The sequence below is a fragment of the Schistocerca americana genome, chromosome 4 (assembly GCF_021461395.2).
Source record: "Schistocerca americana isolate TAMUIC-IGC-003095 chromosome 4, iqSchAmer2.1, whole genome shotgun sequence".
Lineage (NCBI taxonomy): Eukaryota > Metazoa > Arthropoda > Insecta > Orthoptera > Acrididae > Schistocerca > Schistocerca americana.
Genome location: NC_060122.1, coordinates 825,431,859 through 825,452,942, shown reverse-complemented (window position 1 = coordinate 825,452,942; position 21,084 = coordinate 825,431,859). Strand labels below are relative to the sequence as shown.

Below are 21,084 nucleotides of genomic sequence, written 5' to 3'. Positions count from 1 at the left end.
AGATGACTATAAATCTGTTTACCTGTATTTATCCTGAGTATTGCAACATTGTAGCTCATTGGATCTTGAGTTGTGGACAGGCTCATGCTTAACAGCATTTTGGGTACCCCTAGTCATTGCAACTCTGTACGTGTGTGTGTGTGTGTGTGTGTGTGTGTGTGTGTGTGTGTGTGTGTGTTTGTGTGTGTGTGTGTGTGTGTGTGTGTGTGTGTACTCAAGAAGAGCATACAACCACTGATTGAGGCTAGATGCTACTAACAATTACTCTTTGCATATAACTGAACTTACTGATATGATTATGAACTGTATACGTTTTGTTGTGTCGAAACATTTTTTGCTGGTTTGTACCCAGTGTGCTTTAGATTCATGGGTCAGTCCCCAGATCATAAACTTAGGCCATAATATTAGTCCATTATTTCATCTTTTCATGAGTCAACGTATTCTTAAATACTATGGTTTACGTGGCTGACAGATTCCTACTCATGATTGAGTATATTTTTGCTGGTCTGTACCCATCATTGTGAGCTTTTTGAGTCAGCTCACTCGCCGTACACTTAGGCTCTGAAATTTTTCTCTTCTCTTTTGAAGATTTTGAAGGTTTAATTGTATGGATTAAACTTATATTTTGTAATTCTTGTAATTTACATTGTCTCTGTATTTATTTCTACAGCTTAGTGGTGTAATATCGTTGTTTTGACCTTGTATTATTTGTCATGTGACAGGATGTTTCACAGATCTGAAAATCTGAATACCATATCCTGATATATGTATAGATTATGACTTATAGAATAAATATTTCTCTTAAGTTTTCTGCAATATGTTATGTATCAGATACTTCTATATATTGATCTGCTACCCTGGGTATCATTACATACACCGTTTGGCAAACCATGTAGTCTGTCACAAAATATTGTAAACACCCTGTTTCCAAATTTGTGAGGGGACATTGTAATGGGACACGCTTTTCTAACAAAACCTTTTTTATGGAAGTAGCCGATATCAGGATTAATCCCAAATCTGGTATAGGTGAACACTCTCGGCTGTTGTTCATTGAAAGAGTTTCATTTGACTTTGTATACAATGTATTATATTTCAGGCTAAAATGTATAAAAAGAAATTAATTTGGTAGTACTATGTACATACAGTTAAAATTACTCTTCTTTTAGAAATATTTGAAATTAGAAATTCTGTCATACTTAAAATTCATATTATTAATTGCACAATCTAATGCTAATTATTAAATTTTTTTCTGGATTCATTTATAAAATAATGTTTTAACTCAGTGATGATTCTTCTTTTGTCAAGAAAGTATGTAAACTCTTTTGCTTTGTAAAGCAGAATGTAAGCAGTGGCGGGCAAGTCTCTGATGGAAGCGCTCATGTTTTTTGATTATGTCTATAACAATGTAATTGATGGTTTTATGAAACTGGAGATTGTGAAGTCAGTGTGGTGTAGAAGAATGGGATAAAATAAAAGAAGATCATAGCAACAGATAGTACTTCATCAGTTATTTAGATATTTCATATCAGCGCACACTCCACTGCAGAGTGAAAATCTCATTCCAGTTATTTAGTTATCTGGAACAAACAACATTAACCAAAATTTCAGCCGCAAAAATGTACCCCCAGCTGTAAGAAGTGGAACCAACAATATGAAGAGAAAATGAAGATAAGTAAAAAGTTTCTCTTTTGTATATCTTATGCCTCTCATAGCTTTTGAAACTAATGAAGACACTAAGAAAAATTTAACAGTTATGTGTGGGAGGGTAAGATTACAAGACCCAGAAGAAAAGTGGGACTGATCAGTCCATTGATTGTTGCTGGAGCTGCAATACAACCCTTTCTTGTATTATGAAAAACAAAATGTGAAAGAGTACTAATAGAGAAGCTCACCTTCCCTTACCTTCCAATACTTTGAGTTTCTTCACAAATTCTTGTCTTCCTGTGACTTGTAAGAATCACCTATGTGACCTCTTGCAGAGTAAACAAATCCTTATCACAGAGTAAGAAGCTATATTCTCATAATGAATCTAGTCCTATCGGAACTTTTGCTTGATTACTGAATCATTCAATACCTTCAAAATTTTAGCCAGACTTAGTTGATTTCCTTACTCTGTGGATTTTCATTGAGATTTCTGACTGTCAAACATAATTTTTCTGTAAATATATTTTTCTACTTGTACTTCAATGTTTTGTCAGATATAGACCTTACACCATGAAAATTAGTAGTCACCATTTTTTGAAGTGAACAGAAGTCTACATTAGCTACAATAATTTTTATTCTTCATTGTTGTACAAAAACAAAATACATGTCTCCATTTATATTTTTATTAATTTTACCATCAATAATTAAACTGATTTTATAAAATAACAGAAAGTTTCTATTTTTCATATTTTCAAAATTTGTTACCTTTGTTATGAACCATTAGACCTATCAATCTTCACTTAAATAATTATTTCTAGAAAACAGTATGAACATAAAAACTGATAAAAGCTGTCTTAATGTTAACCTGTGAGCACTCGCACTATTAGCATTTTGCTCGCACTCAATTTACAACAATCAACATTTTGTCAACAATGCCTTCAGCATTCTCGTTTGCTCGGTAGCTGGGTTTTGTACAAGCCCCGACCTGCACAAACTGTTGTCATCACACCAGTAAGTAGGTGTTGTTCGCAGATATCATTTGGTTGGGCCATATGGGTATACACTCGCACGCACACACATATCCATCCGCACTTATACAGACACAAGCAGACATATGTGTGTGTGTGTGTGTGTGTGTGTGTGTGTGTGTGTGTGTGTGTGTGTGTGTGTGTGTGTGTGTGTGTGTGCGAGTGTATACCTGTCCTTTTTTCCCCCTAAGATAAGTCTTTCCGCTCCCGGAATTGGAATGACTCCTTACCCTCTCCCTTAAAACCCACATCCTTTCGTCTTTTCCTCTCCTTCCCTCTTTCCTGATGAAGCAACTGTGGGTTGCGAAAGCTTGAATTTTGTGTGTGCGTTTGTGTTTGCTTGTGTGTCTATCAACATATCAACACTTTTGTTTGGTAAGGTACATCATCTTTGTTTTTAGATATATTTTTCCCACATGAAATGTTTCCCTCTATTATATTCATATCATTAATAAGTGTATATTTTGTTATTCATATTTCTTAAGATATCATTTTATGTGCATTGCTCTCAGTTTATTGTGGTTTTTTTATTATTTATGATAGCTAAGTATTTATGTAATAAGTAAACTACAATATTTTGTATTTTTATAGATGGATAGAGTAGAAGAAAGAATTTTGGCATGGCTGGGAGAAGATGACCTAGAAGATGTTGCAGTAGCATTTGTTAGAGCTGATAATACAAAAGTGACTAGACAGTGAACACAACGACCTCTGTACCAAAACTGAACAGTAATCAGATGAAGATGAGGTGTCAATGTCTTCCATCCAAGCACGAGGTCAGTTAGTTTACTTAGGAAAAGACAAACAAATGAAGTGGAGTTACAATGTGAGGACAAGATCTCATAATACTGTTATAGACAAGAGATAAAAGCTGTGGCAAAAGACGCCAAAGATATTGTAGACTATTTTCTTCTGTTTGTAAGTGAAGAAATGCTGACTGATATAGTAATGTATTTTAATATTTATATTAGACAAATCAAGGCTCGATTTTTAAGAGAGATGGATTGCAAAGAGATTTATATAAGAAAACTGAAAGCATTTATTGGCATTTTATACATGTCTGCTATTAAAAAAATGCATAATTTGAATGTGCAGGAAATGTGGGACAAGGGTATTTTTTGAGCCGTTTCCAATGACAACTGTAAAGTTTGACTATATTCAAACCCACTGAGAGATTTTAGTATGACAATCGCACCCCAATTCATGAAATATTTGATTAGTTTGTCGCAAAATGCTGATCTAATTTTCAGGTAGGAGAAAATGTAATGATTGTTGAAATGTTAGAAGCATTTTGAGGCCACTGTAAATTCCGAGTGTACTTAGCAAATAAACTGGCCAAGTGCGGAATTGAGATGTAACCTTTATGTGACTCAAACTTTTTTACACAAGTAATGTAGAAATGTACCCAGGGAAGCAACCAAATGGCCCATACAAATTCGATAATATTACATCTGCCATCGTGAATCGTTTATCACAAGATATATTATACACTGGTAGAAATATAACAACTGATAATCATTTCACCTTGATTCCATTGGCTGAGGTATTGATGAGCAAATGAACAACTTGAGTTGGAACTCTCAGAAAGAACAAAAACGAAATCCCTCCTTCGTTTCTAGATACTAAAATAAGGCCAACACCCAGCAGTATGATATACCAAAGCAAACAAAGATAAAAGCTGTGCTTATGATAAGTACACTCTATGATAATGATCAGATTGATCCAATAACTGGGGAACATGCAAAACCCGAAATCATCATGTATTATAATTGGACAAAAGGAGGTGTCGATGTGGTGGATTGACTGAAAGAATATTCCGTGAATTGAGTAGCACATAGGTGGCCACTGAGAATATTTTTTCCAATTTTAAATATTACTGGCATAAACAGTTAAATAATATACAAAGAGAATACAAATGTGATTATTACTAGGCAACAGTACTTGAAAACACTGGCACTAGAGCTAACATGACCACAAATTTTGCGTAGGAGTACAATGCAAAACTTATCCTCTACAGGAAGTTATAACATGATTTACTAATGAAACTAAAGCTTCAGATGCTGAAAAACGCAGTGGTATATGTCAAGTCGGAAGACAAAAAAAGGTTTGTATCCACTGTCAAAACTTTTTATGTAATTAACATACTGTAATATTATGTTATAAGTTCAGTGCTCAGATATATGATGAAGATTAAGTCACAAAGTTAAATAATATGGAATATTTGTTTTCTTTGTTTTTTTTTTTCAATTTTTTTATAATAGCCTCAGAAGACTGGCAATTGTAATTGTCCTAAGATTATTACCAACAATATAGATAAACTCATTGTTGTGTACTGGAAATAAATATACTACATACTATGAGTGTTTTATTATAAAAATAACAAAAAAGCATACTAATTTACTCACTTCAAGTATATTTCAGGCTGCTTGTTGAGTGTGAGTAAAATGCTTGACACGCAAACAATCATGTAACTTTTAGACGTGAGTTCTCACAGGTTAATAGTGTGGCTTCAGGTGACAAATGCTGCAGTCATATGTGTATGAGTTGTGTCTGCATGTGTGTGTGTGTGTGTGTGTGTGTGTGTGTGTGTGTGTGTGTGTGTGTGTGTGTGTGATCTATTTTTGACAAAGGCCTCATTGGCCAAAACCTTATATTGTGACAGGCTTTTTGTTGTGCCTATGCATGGCTATACAGTGAGTATCAACTTTCCTTTGCATAATATTGCTATCTTAATGTTAATTTGATTTATTACCTATTCTCAAGGGTTCTGCACATATGCTCGTGTGTGTGTGTGTGGGGGGGGGGGGGGGGCCTTGTGTATGAACCAAGTCAGTTATAGTTTGGTACTGGACATCATGAAAATAGTCCAGGCTACTATTAGCTTGCCATCAGACAGTTTTCGATGAAGGTCTTTGAAAGATTTGGAAAAGACATATTTTTTACATTGTGTATTTGAAAAAGTGTATGAAGTAATTATGGAAGCATGTGTGTTCAAATTTGGAGAGACAAATAAATATCACTTTGGAACTGAAATAGTTAATTCTTCAGACAAAGTTAATGGTTAATACCTGAGGCCTTTTTGTATAGAATACTATGCAGCAGGGCAGAGACCTAGATCTGAAGCCATCTTGAAAAGATAAGTATAATTTCTCAATGCAGCCCACCTTTAACCTAACAAAAACACGAGAGACATCATGTACAAATGTTATTGTGAAGACGTAATTCAACATATTCATTGTGGAACATTAAAGGACGGGTTCATGACAGTTGTAAGAGTCAGCCAGGAAAGCACTATTAACTGGTGGTATTAAAGGAGGGGGCACTACATTCTCTCACTGAAGAGTAATGCTGAATTTTGTTGAATCTTTCAGAATTAATTAGGTGCAACAGAGAACCAGTGCCAGCACTAGAAGGGGCGAGGGGGGAGGGGGGAGGGGGGTGAGCATACCATGCCATTGCCCAATACCATGCCATTGCCCAATATGGCAAATTTTTGGGGATCAGCAAAATCTTAAATTTTAATATGGTTCCAAAAGGATGAATTAAACAAGACAGTGAAACGTTTTTTATACAACTGAAAAAGTGTGAGGGTAAGTTGTAAATGCAAATCATTCATAAGTTTTAGTGTCTTACCTGAAATTTTGTGTAGAATTGAAAAACAAATGGCAAATGAAGCACCGGATTTTGTCACCTTAGGCGCATCTTTCAAAATATCAAAGCCTACTAGTGGCAGTACTGCCAACTGAATTTCTACCATGTGCCAACACAACACTTGAAGTGTACCTATGTCAGCTATATTGATTGAAATATGACACGTCAAGCATATTACTTGGTCGACTTTCTCGCTTCACTGACACAAGCTGCAACCCTTCACCATTAGAGCACTCCGAACTGTAACACATGACATGGTGGTGCGTAGCATAACTATGTCAGTTCACGAAAAACAACATGCTGCAATCGAGCTTCTAATCTCAGAAAACTTTGTCCACATGTGGAGGAACTTCTCCTTGAGTGTGATAATCTCAGACAACACATGAGAGCTGCTACATCTACAACAATTCAGTGCCTCGCATTCATTGTCCTTGATAATCCTCCATACAGTCCCAACATGGCCCCATCCAATTTTCATCTGTTTCCACAATTTAAAGAACACTTTCAAGGACTTCACTTTGATAGTGATGAAGCAGTAAAAGTGAAAGTGAGGTTTTGACTCCACCAACGAAGTCGAATATTCTACAACAAACTGGTCTCTCATTGGGAGAAGCGTGTTTGTCACTAGGGTGATTATGTTGAGAAATAAATACATTAACATGAGGAATAAAGAAGTATAGATCACTAATAAAGTTTATTTTATTTAAAAAGCTTTAAGTGTTTTCACATAAAAATACAGAGGCATTACTTTTTAGCACTCCCTCATAATAAAGAAATGGAGATGAATGTCAGCATACGAAGGCTTAACAGCTCCTACACAGCAACCTTAAACACCTATGGTAGTAACACTGATAAAAACATTTTGTAATAAATAAATAAAGAGTAAGTAAAATATGCAATGTATATGCTTGACTTCTGTTTAACTAACTCGTGCCCCATACCTGGATCTGGTCTTAAAGGCATATTCACTGCAGAAAGACATATGAGTAACAATATTAGAGAAGGAAAGTTGCTACTCACCATGTAGCGGAGATGCTGAGTCTCAGATAGGTATAACAAAAAGATTCACACAATTATAGCTTTCGGCCATTGAGGCCTTTGTCAGCAATAGACATACATACACACACGCACACACACACACTCATGTAAACACAACTTGCACACACGACTGCTGTCTCAGGCAACTGAAACCACAGACTTATGAGTAAGTGTGATATGTGAAAATAACATGTCATGGATGAATGTCTTTCTTCTGAAAAAGGTTGACTGTATTTGAGAATACATGCAGTGGGGGCAGGGAAGGAAGAATGGAGGCACTTGACATTTTCACAAGGGGCAGCCAAATCCCTGGAACTGGCCCTGCAGAAATCTGCTAAAAGTATGTCACTTATTCTGAGCTGAGTAGTTGTCTGAGAATAGACAAAGTCTGGTACATTTTTATGGTCTATCTTTTGTATGATAATTTATAAATGAGCTCATTTCATTTGAACTCTTCTCATCTTCACTCTTATGGTAAACACATATCGTGCTTGTATCAGTCTTTATAACGAGTATGCAAAACACATTGGCAGAAGTGAACAAGAAGAAAGTTTAAGTGATGTGCAGCACCATAAGTGCTGCTATCTAAGCTTTATTTTTAGTCAGTTATGGGTCATGACTGATGCCTCTTTACTTTTAAAAGGGCATAATTCATTCACTGATTTCACTATAAAAATAACTTTGTTTTTCAGAATCCTGTAGAAGGTACACTAACTGATGAACTCATACCCTTCTATTGTCAGTGTATGCAGTTATATGGGGGTAATCCCTAAAGTAAGGTCTCCTATTTTTTATAAGAACATAGACCTGTTTATTTCTACAATGGTTTACATCAGTTTACAGCTTGAACATTTAGCTATTTTTCGACGTAATCACCATTTCTGTCAATGCATTTTATAGACACTGTGGCAGTTTTTGTATGCCCATGTCATACCAGCTCACCGCCATGCTGTTCAGAAAGTTATGAACCTCTTCTTTCACCTCATCGTCGGAGCTGAATCGCCTTCCAGCCAAATGTTCTTCTAACCTAGGGAACAGGTAATAGTCACTGGGTGCCAAGTCAGGACTATAGGGTGGGTGGGTGATTATGTTCCACTGAAACTGTTGCAGGAGAGCAACAGTTTGCCAGGCGATGAGTGGGCAAGTGTTGTCATGGAGAATGTAAACGCCCTTGCTCAACATTCCTCTTCTCTGGTTCTGAATTGCCTGTTTGAGTTTTTTCAGAGTCTCACAGTACCTGTCAGAGTTATTTGTGGTCCCAGCAATTCAGCTCCAACAACGAGGTGAAAGAAGAGGTTCATAACTTTCTGAACAGCATGGCGGCGAACTGGTTGACATGGGCATACAAAAACTGCCACAGCATCTACAAAAATGCATCAACAGAAATTGTGATTATGTCAAAAAATAGCTAAATGTTCAAGCTGTTAACTTATGTAAACCATTGTAGAAAGAAACAGGTCTATGTACTTATAAAAAAATAGGAGAACTTACTCTTGGGATTACCCTCGTACATATAGTATCTGAAACAAGATCAAACTCAAAATCATCAAATTACAGATTTACGTCCTTTTAAAAATATACAGTTCATCTATTCGAATAACTAACTATATGAAGGTAGTCTGACATGCTGTCAGAATGGATTAGGAAGAAATGACTTGCCTCAGTCAAACTTCCTTTTATTTTTCAATGTAGTCCCCCTGTACACTTGGTCAAGTGATGTTCCAACACCTTGATCCTATCTCAAAAATTAGATTCCTCCAGTACTTCAAAATACCTGTCAACTTCGGTTGTCATTTCTTTGTTTGAAGAGAATCTCCATCCACCAAAGAAAATTCTGAGATTGGGGAAGCGATGGAAGTCTGATGGAGCCAAATCAGGTGAATAAGGTGGGTGTGGCAAAAACTCATATTTTAGTTCATGTATTTTTGCCATGGCAATGACATTTGTGTGGGGACACTCACTGTCTTGATGAAGAATGACTTTCTTTCTTGCCAAATCCTCCATGACCATTTTATACACTTTTCCAGTAATTACTTGGGTAGTGGCATGTCTATGCTGACCACTAAGTGTATCATCATCTAAGCTGTTCTGACCAAATTTAAACGTATTTAACACTTGTCAACAGTTGAGTATGAAGGAGAAAAGTCCCCCAGTGTGTTCTGAAAATCAGCATGAGTTTCCTTTGCTTTCATATCTTTCTATACAAAGTACTCAATCACTGCTCAATTCTTGATTCCCCACGCCCAGCTTCGTAAATCACTAGAAGGGAACAACAGAGAGACATCTTTACCCAGAGCACTGACACATCTAAGCAACCCAGTTCCCAAGTCCATTTAAAGAAAAAGATGATTAACTGTCACAATTTGGATTTAACTACATTTCTGTCAAAAGAAACAGGCATAGAAATAATTTCAGACACAGGCTGCAGATTAACAATGCCCAAAGTTGTTTGTTGATTAAGTCAACAGTAAAAAGTCATACTCACCTTCATTACATTGATGTCATCATAATTGTTGTTGCTCATTATCATTTAATAAAATGTGGTACAATCTTGGTGAGAGAGGCCAGGATTTGTCACGTTTCAGAACAAAATCAAACTCTTCCTGGAATCAATGCTTTGGTAAAATCCGTCCATCAAAGAATTAGGTCAATAATGCAATACTGTTTAGTTCCAAAACAATGCAAATAAGTAAACTTGAATTATTCTTGAAAGAAATACTTCTTGAAGTACCACATTTATACATTTCATACATTTGACCAAACATACCTTGACTACTGACACTTTTTGTACAATAACACGACTCGACAAATGCATGGACACACAAGTTGCAATCTTGCCTCCCTACAACCATCACCATTAACACTCGAAACAGACTTCTTTACAATTCAGCTACCAAATTATGATTACTTCTCCACATACAAATGTTGAGAGAATAACATAAAGCAAAGACGAAAATGTCACATTTCAACATATCACAGACTTCCATTAACATCAATGTAGTTCAACTGAAATGACGTTTATGTAGGAATTATTATTTAACTCATGAGCACATTTTGTAAAATATAACTTGCTAGGTAATTTTTAAATATAGTTTTCGGCAACAGATTTTTTTAATAATTTGTGTTTGATCAGAATAAGTTCAGTTGCTGATATATGGCATAGAAAGCAAGACAAATCACATGAGATAATCTTTTCATAAAAGGTGAAAATATGTAGGAAAGGACTTTCAAAATATACAGGAAATAATATAAAACAATAAACGAAATTTCAAATACAGATCCAAATATCAAAATGGATCTGCAAACTCAGAAAAAGAAAGTATGTTTTGTAAATGCTAAGAAATATTGCAATGCTCAAATAACTTACAGGATTTCTGCCGGGTGACGTCATCGACCACCGCCGATATTTCGACAGGAGCACACCCTGCCATTCTCAAGGCACAAATGCGGTGGTGTTTGACAACATCACCCAGCAGGAAACCCATAAGTTATTTGAACATTCAATTTGCTGGGAAGAGCTAAGGTCTCACAATATTGCAATGATAAGTACTGTATCAAGATGTTCATTACAACAGCTGTATCGTAATCTACCATCACACAGGTGTTACCAATGTACGGGTTGCCGTGCGGGATTAGCTGAGTGGTCTAAGGTGTCGCAGTCATGGACTGTGCAGCTGGTCCCAGCAGAGGTTCGAGTCCTCCCTCGGGCATGGGTGTGTGTATTTGTCCTTAGGATAATTTAGGGTAAGTAGTGTGTAAGCTTAGGGACTGATGACCTTAGCAGTTAAGTCCCATAAGATTTCACACACATTTGAACATTTGAAAGTACAGGTTCATTTCACATGGCACATGTTTATTCATAAAGAACCTCTTATTATTACATGGGAACCTCGTTACACTAGTGCTAACATCTGGTGGTGATTCCGCAAACTTTTCAACAGCCCTTGTACATTGATCTATATTTTACTGTTTGCTTGTACATCCTCATGGCAACTTATCTCTCACCCAGATCACTACGATATCATACTTTCCCTATGCAGACTACTATTTGCAGCATACTCCATCTCACCATTCCAGTCTACCATTTTATATGATGCACTTCAAAACTATTTTGATTACAGCAACGAAGCAAGCAGAACAAATCCTTCAATCATTATCTTAGATGTTAAAAATTTATGTCTTCTACATTCCCCACCAAAATTTAATGACTGATATCAGTAGTGGCCTACTATTTATATACTCCAGTGTTCAATCATAGTTTTTCTCTTACAAAAATGGAAGTTAATTATTATCCAAATAAAGTACAAAGTCAGTATTTACCTTAACAACTCTTCTTCCATCTCCTCCTTCATCAGAATATGAGAGTTTAGGTTCAAAAATTGTGCTCCGAAAGTAAAGTAAGTCATTGCGGTTCTTGAAGTGCTCTTTCAAATATTCTGGATGCATTTCTAACTTCTCTAGGTCATCAAAACGTGCTTCATTATAAAATTTTATGACATGTATGTCTTCAACTGTCATGTGCATTGTATAATAGAAGTGTTCTGCAAAAAAATGATCTATATAAAATATCTCTTTTTTTGTTATCTGACAGTACATTTAATAGTATTATACCAGACTGGTCACTCATATTAAACAGCTAGAAATACTTACGCTTCTAATTAAATAACATTTATGAAGATTTGTAATGTTTTAGGATCTTTGATTTTTTAAAGTCTTGTGGTGGAATGCTGATCAAGGCAACAGAAACATTCTTGTAATGTCACTGTAGAATCCCCTACATGCAGCGTGTTTCAAAACTGTTCCATCTTTTAATTCTATTTGACTCAAAGCCAGAACATGAAAAAAGAATATAGTATTCCCCCTCCCCATCAGATGATTTATTCCTCTTTAGAAGATAAAAAATGTTGCAGTGATACTTGGTGAATCTATTATATCCAAACCACTGCTTTTTAAATGTGAAATTTTGATAAGCTTTTAAGACACGACACATATTTCTCATATTACATGGAATAAAATGTTTATCCTTTGTTGTCTTTTTCGAAGGATGTGAATTTAATTTTTACGTATATGTTTGCAACTGAACACACATACTGTGCAATGTTTGCTGTCATTTGTACTTGGTTACGTGTGACTCTTTCTTCTTTTGGTGGACATGATTACTTAGTCCTTATCTTCAAAACCTTGTATGCTGCCACCAATACTTCTCCCTACCAGATGAAGTTTATTTTTTGTGGTAGATTTAGAGATATATAAGAAATGTTTTGTGGTAGCAAGTAGGAACTCCATCACAATCCCAGTGAAGGACAGTCCTATTTCAGGGATTTAGTGACCCTGCCTAAGTGAACTCTTGATTTGTCCTACCTCTTTATCCAGGATGAATCATAACTGTACCACTGACCCTAATTACTTTTACTTAGTCCTTTATATTTTCCTTTAACCGACAGGGGAAGATATAAGGAAACCACCCCAGTGTTTTGTTCCCAAGAAAACTCATTATGGATTTACCTGCTGTTAAACAGTCTAGAGGTATAAACAGTCCCCCAGTCAGACCTCCGGGTGTGACAACCACAAGCAAAATCTTGTACATCCAAAGGAATATACACAAGATAGTAAATTGGAATGTACAAGGATTATGTCAAATTGGAAAATTACAGATTGTGGAAAGGGAATACCATCAAACTAAAATCAGGATACTAGGGTTAGTAGAGGCTCACTCAAAAGGTGCTGGGTATTTTAAAACAGCTAATGGAAATACAGTATATTTTTCTGGTAAATCAGATAACTCCATCAATCTTGTTGCCTTGTTAGTATGCAAGGGATGGAATGCCACACTGATTGAATACAAGCCTGTCTGTTACTGAACAATACTAGTTAGATTTAACAGTAGACCTTGCAAGCTAAATTTAATACAGACATATGCACCAACTTCAACAGCTGATGATGACGAAAAGACAGAAGAATTTTATGAGTCTGTTTCCAACTGCCTAGAGTCAGTACCCAAAAAGGAAGTTACCATAGTGGAAGGAGATTTTAATGCGAAGATAGGGAAGTGGGACTTATCAAATGAAGAACTTGGATGTCACGGTTTAGGCAAAAGAAATGATCGTGGAGACCGGCTTTTTCAGTTCTGTTAGGAAAATAAGTTTGTTAGAAGCGACATCTACTTCCAACACAATCCATGAAGACTTTACACCTGAACGTCACCAGGTAGAACATACTGTAATCACACTGACTATTCTTTGATTGACTTGAGACACAGAGAGACTCAGTTATATATATATATTTTAAAAAAATAGTTGACTATTCCTGGTGCTGACTGTGGTTCTGACCATCAGCTTCTACGTCTTGAGCTGAGAACTAAACTGTCAAAATGCAAAGGGACACAAGTAAAATTAAATGCCATGTGGCTAGGGCCTCCCAGCAGGTAGACCGTTCGCCTGGTGCAAGTCTTTCAAGTTGATGCCACTTCGGCGATGTGCATGTCAATGGGGATGAAATGATGATGATAAGGACAACACAACACCCAGTCCCTGAGCGGAGAAAATCTCCGAACCAGCCAGGAATCAAACCCGCGCCGTTAGGTATGACATTCCATCACACTGACCATTCAGCTACGAGGGGCAGACAGTACCACAAGTTATTGGCATTAATACAGAGAAGATGCTGAGGAGACAAAAATAATTACATTAGTGAAACATGTGAGATAATTGAGAAATTCTGGGACTGCAATGAGACTAGATGCATGTTTAATTAAATAAAGAAACTAACAAGAATATGAGTGGTAGAAGATGAACATGGCACACCTCTAACCAACATAGAAGTAGCTACTGATCAGTGGAGAACACACCGTAACAAGTTGTACATGTTGGCATTAATACAGAGAAGATGCTGAGGAGACAAAAATAATTACATTAGTGAAACATGTGAGATAATTGAGAAATTCTGGGACTGCAATGAGACTAGATGCATGTTTAATGAAATAAAGAAACTAACAAGAATATGAGTGGTAGAAGATGAACATGGCACACCTCTAACCAACATAGAAGTAGCTACTGATCAGTGGAGAACACACCGTAACAAGTTGTACATGTATAAAAATGTAAAACTTGGTTGTGCAAACATTCCAGAAGAAAAGAACCTAATTTCTTAAAAAAGAAGTCTGTAAGGCTATAGTTAAACTGAAAAATAATAAAGCACCTGGACCAGACCTCATTACTGCTGAAATGATCAAAGCATCTGGCGATTTTCATTTGGAAATCATGCATTAAATATGTAACAGCATATGGAATAAAGAAACATGGATAGAGAACCGGATGATTCAGTAGTGATTCTATGCCATAAGAAAGAAAATGCGTAGCATTGTGAGAAATACAGAAGCATTTCATTAATTTCACACACCAGCAAGATTTTTCAAAATGTTACACATGAATGCATGAAAGCCAACTTAGATAAAGAAATACCACCAGAGCAAGCTGGATTTGTGCATAATAAAGGAACATGACAACATATTATCAAAGTCAGACAGCTAACTGACAAATGCAGAGAGTTCAGTGCTCCATTAGTTCTTTGTTTCTCGGACTGTAGCAAGACTTTTGACTGTGTTGAACGGGAAGAACAGTGGAGTGCACGAGCAGAAATGGGCATTCCTGGTCATCTTATTATCCTTATCAGAAATCTCAACTCCCAGAGTAAGGCAATAATCAGATTAGATAAAACTATTCCAAGCCCGTTTGGACTATGTAAAGGAGTTAGCCAGGGGTGCATTCTATCACTGGGTCTATTTAATGTCTGTGGTCTTTATCACTGGACTGGTGGGATCTGAATTGGAGGATGAAGAATCAGTAATTTATGATTTGCTGATGACGCCACACTGTGCACAGTATCACAAGTGGAGTGAAGGAACTAATGGGTAGACCTAAGAGAGAAAATGAGAAACTTGAATTGTCAATTAATACGAAAAAGACCAATATTATGATAATTGACAGAGATGAGCCACTACCAACCTCTGACGTATTATCAGAATATGAAGAAGCTGATCACTTTGTCTACCTGGGTTCGGTGGCTCAGAATCAGGATGGCTCTACACAGGAAGTATGACACAGAATTTTTCTGAGTAGGAATGCTGCATCGAAGCTGACAGTGATTTGAAAAGACCAACCCTAACCAGATATACTAAATTGAGAGTACTGAAACCCCTAGTGTTTCAAGAAATGTGGACAACAACTGAAAGGGCCAAAAAGGAATCGATGCTTTTGAGATGTGGACATATAGGAAGTTTTTGAGAATATCATGGATGGACAAACAGACCAACAAAGCTATCCTTCAAGAAATCAGGGTGGATAAGAGGTTGCCCGGTATTTGTTTCCAGCAAATCCTGCAGTTCTCTGGTCACATAGTTTGACAACAAGAGGATAACTTGGACAAGATGATAATGCAAGGCAAGTCAAAGTGAAAAGATGGCAGGGAAGACCAACCAAGACAATGGGTACACCAGATAAAGGAGAAGCTACTCTGAGATGCAGAAGACTGGGAAAAATGGAGACAGACTCTTAAGAGGATTGAGTGATGGGTCGCCAACTTTCAAGTATTAAAGACAGAGTGTTGGTGATGATAATGACAAATAACTGGTCATCCCCTGGACAGTGTGACTGATTATGAAGACTTTAGTCAAGTTCTTCAGGACTTCTGGTGCATCAGCTCAGTTTGTGAAGGACCCATGAATTCAGAATGGAAATATTTACCAAACGATAAAAACACAATTAATTATTATCTTCTCATTCTTTGGCTAAGGATGTAATTATCACATAACTCATCATAAACATTTACTCCAATGTTTGTATGGTTGAAAACTTAACAAATTCTTGCAGTTTTTGAGGGCCTGTGTTCTCACTAGTCTTCTCTTCATTATCAATCATGGAGATGAGTTTGGAAGATCATGATTTGGCTTGACATATGACACCATTGTTATGCTACATACTACATAAAACTGTACAACCTTGGAACACAGCTCTTTGCTCATTTGGCAAAAATTCTGGAGAAATGTCAGATACATTCTTTCATCATGTGTTAACTACTGCTTTTAATTTAATGACCTCACATGTTAAATCCCATAGTGCTCAGAGCCATTTGAACCTTGTCTGACACCCTGACTCACAGGTATCATATGTGAAATCCTTGAACCTGTTTTAATCATTATTTTTGGGTTTGTATACAAATATTTCAGAACCTTTATGATGTGTTTAGGATAATCTCATTTTTCTAGTATCCTCCACAGTATTTGCCTCTTTACATAATTGAAGGCCTCTATGTAATCTATAAAGGCTATACACATTTCTGGATTTATGCCTTTTCTCTATTAGCTGTTTTGTAATAAACAAACTAACTGTCTATGACTTTCTCTTTCCAAAACCATCTTGTTGTTCTTAAAGGAAAGTTTCACTTATAGTCTGTAGTCTCTTGCCAATCATTCTAACATACATCTTATAAATCGTGTCTAGTTATTGCATTTTCCTTTCTTAAAAAGAGGGATGTCAATTGCACTGCTTCATGCACTTGGTGTATGTCCATTCTTTAAGTATATACACATAAAATAATGGAAAGGCAACCACTCATCTACACCAGACTGATTTGTGGCACACACAACAGAAAATAGTGTTCACTAGCTTTTGAGCTCTGGCTCTTTTTCTAGTAGAAAGTACACACATTCACACATACAATCACACAAACACCTAAACACACACTACTACAGTCATGGAGATACTAATTATTGATTATTGAGAGCAGTTGCCTGGGCTGACAGATGTGGGGAGACTGTAGAAAAGGACATGTGAGACAAGGAAGGAATAGCAAGGTAGTGTGAGGCAGGTGTGGGAAAGAAAGATGTGTCAGTGGCTGCACAATGAGATGAAACGAGTTATGGGGGGGCAGAGCTTATAAGAAATATTGAAACAGAGGGAGTAGGAGAGGGGAAGGGGGAAAGGGAGGGGGTGGAGATGGAGTGGGAGACAGGGAGGGGAAAGAGAAGGGAGAGGAGTGGGAGGAAGGAGAGAGAGGAGAGAAAGAGAGAGTATGTCCACATGGGGTGGTGGGGAGGGGGGAGGGGAATAGTACACAATGTAAGTGGTGCAGGAGTGGTGTGGGCAAATACAGAAGACACAAAGGAGACAATAAGGTGGGGCAGTGGGAAACAGGTTTGGGAGGCATAAATCAGGGAACTGTGAGACTACAGGATATACTGGCGAGCCAGTTCCCATCCACAAAGTTCTGAGAACTTTGTGCTGGAAGGGAGTATGTAAATGGTACATGGAGTGAAGCACGTGTTAAAGTCATTTGTGTTGTGATGTGCAGCATGTTTGGAAAAAGCTGGCCACATTTTGGCAGTCACCATTCATGCTACTACACAGTTATTTATCTATTATGCACACACGGAATGCTACACGGCGTTTATAGCACGGTATTACAGAATAGTTTATATTTAACAAGATTGCTTATTACGTTGCCTTCTTTTATAGGGTAGAAAATGCCTGTAATTAGACTGTGGTAGGAGATGGTGGGTGGATGTATGGGACAGATCTTGCACCTGAGTTGCCCACAAGGAAATGAGATGCTGTGTGCAGGATGGGGATCAGGATTAAAATATGGATGATAAAAGATATTCTATAGGGTGAGTAGGCAGCAAACGCTACTTTGTGTGATGTGAGCAGGATTTTGGGAAGGACATCTCTAATGGTGGGGCATTACGAGAGGTAGTCAAAGCCCTGGTGAAGGATGCAGTTGGGAATTTCAAGGCCAGGGTGATACTGGGTGATAAGAGGAGCGCAGGTAGGTGGCTGGCTAACAGGTCTGCTATTGCCAGAGGAGGAGTTGGGGAGATCTGTTTATACACTACTGGCCACTAAAATTGCTACACCACGAAGATGACGTGCTACAGACACGAAATTTAACGAACAGGAAGAAGATGCTGTGATAGGCAAATGATTAGCTTTTCAGAGCATTCACACAACACTGGTGCCGGTGGCGACACCTATAACGGGCTGACATGAGGAAAGTTTCCAACCGATTTCTCATACACAAACAGCCGTTGACCGGCACTGCCTAGTCAAACGTTGTTGTGATGCCTCGTGTAAGGAGGAGAAATGCGTACCATCACATTTCCGACTTTGATAAAGGTTGGATTTTAGCCTATCGCAATTGTGGTTTATCGTATCATGACATTGCTGCTCGCGTTGGTTGAGATCCAATGACTGCTGGCAGAATATGGAATCGGTGGGTTCGGGAAGGTAATATAGAATGCTGTGCTGGATCCCAATGGCCTCGTATCACTAGCAGTCGAGATTACAGGCATCTTATCTGCATGGCTGTAATGGATCGTGCAGCCATGTCTTGATCCCTGAGTCAACAGATGGGGACGTTTGCAAGACAACAACCATCTGCACGAACAGTTCGATCATGTTTGCAGCAGCATGGACTATCAGCTCGGAGACCATGTCTGCAGTTATCCTTGATGCTGCATCACGGACAGGAGCGCCTGCAATGGTGTACTCAATGACGAACCTGTGTGCACGAATGGTAAAACATCATTTTTTCGGATGAATCCGGGTTCTGTTTACAGCATTATGATGGTTGCATCTGTGTTTGACGACATCGCAGTGAACGCACATTGGAAGCATGTATTCGTCATCGCCATACTGGCGTATCACCCAGTATGATGGTATGGGGTGCCATTGGTTACACGTCTCGGTCACCTCTTGTTCGCATTGACGGCACTTTGAACAGTGGATGTTACATTTCGTATGTGTTATGACCTGTGGCTCTAGCCTTCATTCGATCCCTGCAAAACCCTACATTTCAGCAGGATAATGCACAACCGCATGTTGCAGGTACTATAGGGGCCTTTTTGGATACAGAAAATGTTCGACTGCTGCCCTGGCCAGCACATTCTCCAGATCTCTCAACAATTGAAAACATCTGGTCAATGGTGGCCGAGCAACTGGCTCGTCACAATACGCCAGTCACTACTCTTGATGAACTGTGGTATCGTGTTGAAGCTACCTGTACCCTTCATCCAAGCTCTGTTTGACTCCCAGGCGTATCAAGGCCATTATTATGGCCAGAGGTGGTTGTTCTGGGTACTGATTTCTCAGGATCTAGGCACCCAAATTGCGTGAAAATGTAATCATATGTCAGTTCTAGTATAACATATTTTTCCAATGAATACCCATTTATCATCTGCATTTCTTCTTGGTGTAGCAATTTTAATGGCCAGTAGTGTATATGAGCTGGATAAAATATTGTATTTCAGTAAAGACTCTGGTAAGGTTATCATTATATTTCAGCAGCTCCTGCTTCCCAATGCAGGTGCGGCATCTGTCAGTGGTGAGGCTGTAAAGAAGAGACTTTTTGACAAGAAAAGAGTAACAGTTGTTGAAATTAAGGTACCATGGAGGTCAAAGCTACTCGAAGACAGATTTCATAAAAGTTATCTAGTACAGTGCAGAATTCTTCCTCAAAGCATCACACTTCCTTCAAAAAATGCACCAAATCTCAAATTCAAGGTCATATCTGTTAAGTTAAATAGTAAATAGTCTTCTATTTTTCTACATATTTTCATTTAATTAAAAACATATCTACCAATTATGACCTCATTCAAAAACAAAGACAATACCTTTCAATGAATCCTTTCGCCCTCTGCTGAATTGTTCCACTGCAGATTCCGTTTTCAAGTTATGCTTCCTTTCACAGAGCAGATCTTTGCGGTTTTTGTAATACTCATACACTACTTCAGCATCTTCCCATTCATAGTCACTATATGTGGTGATTCTGGTAACCAAACCATCAGCCTGCACATATGGTGCAAAATGTTCCTCTCTTGCCTTCTTATAAAACGTGCACTTTTGCCCCTTTGGATATCGGTTCAGGAAAACTAGGAAATAAACAAATAACTTACCTCAATTGAATCAGTTAGATTGTAAAATAGTTGAAACTCAATACTATTGTTTAACTGTCTGTGTTTTATACAATATGCACTCCACAGGAGGTTCTAATAAAAAAAGTATTATCAAAAGGTAGAAAAATCACAAATACTTTTTAATTATGCTACTGCATCTTCAGCACTGTACAAGTGACACTGGTTGTCATTTGGTACCAGTTTCGCATTTGTCAACAAACACTGCTGGTCATTAAAGTTGCAACAATGGAAGACAGCAAATAATGAAATTATATTTGGGGGGGGGGGGGGGGGGGGGTGAGAAATTTAGTTCACAGAGCTGCCACCTCTGGCAGTAACAACATCTCTAACCCAGTTGGGCATTGAGTTAAATTGAGCTTGAATGACAGGTACAAGTATTTCATTCCATTCTCTTTGAACTATATGCCAATTTTCATCGATTGTAGTGGCTAGGAAGTAGTTATCTCTCAGCAACACATAACCAGATTTTTTCAGTGGCTGAGATACGACAAGAACGTCTCAAGCACAACAGATGAAACTCTGTATTGAGGTACAACAGAACAGCATAGGCAATATCAATTCTTTGATTATTTTGTCAAAAGATTGTGTCACAGAGACTCAGTAGGGCTCATCTACCAGCCTCAACACATCCCTGCTTTCCAAATTACCAGACGTTCAGTCACTGGTAGCCAGCACCATCAAGCAACGTGCTGGCATTATGCACTCTCCTCACAGCCTCCACACATGTGATGCTGTACAAAGAAGAGGGACTTGTCT

General features: G+C 37.7%; 1 protein-coding gene across 1 annotated transcript in view; it reads right to left on the bottom strand.

Annotated features, from left to right (window-relative positions):
* The window catches only part of LOC124613834 (dynein regulatory complex subunit 7), a 346,600-nt gene that overhangs the window by 162,693 nt on the left and 162,823 nt on the right, over positions 1-21,084 (bottom strand). The window contains exons 7-8 of the mRNA XM_047142556.1: positions 20,026-20,283; positions 11,682-11,902 (exon numbers count right to left, since the gene is read on the bottom strand). Coding sequence (XP_046998512.1) covers positions 11,682-11,902; positions 20,026-20,283 — 479 coding nt within the window. The remainder of the gene's footprint in view (positions 1-11,681; positions 11,903-20,025; positions 20,284-21,084) is intronic.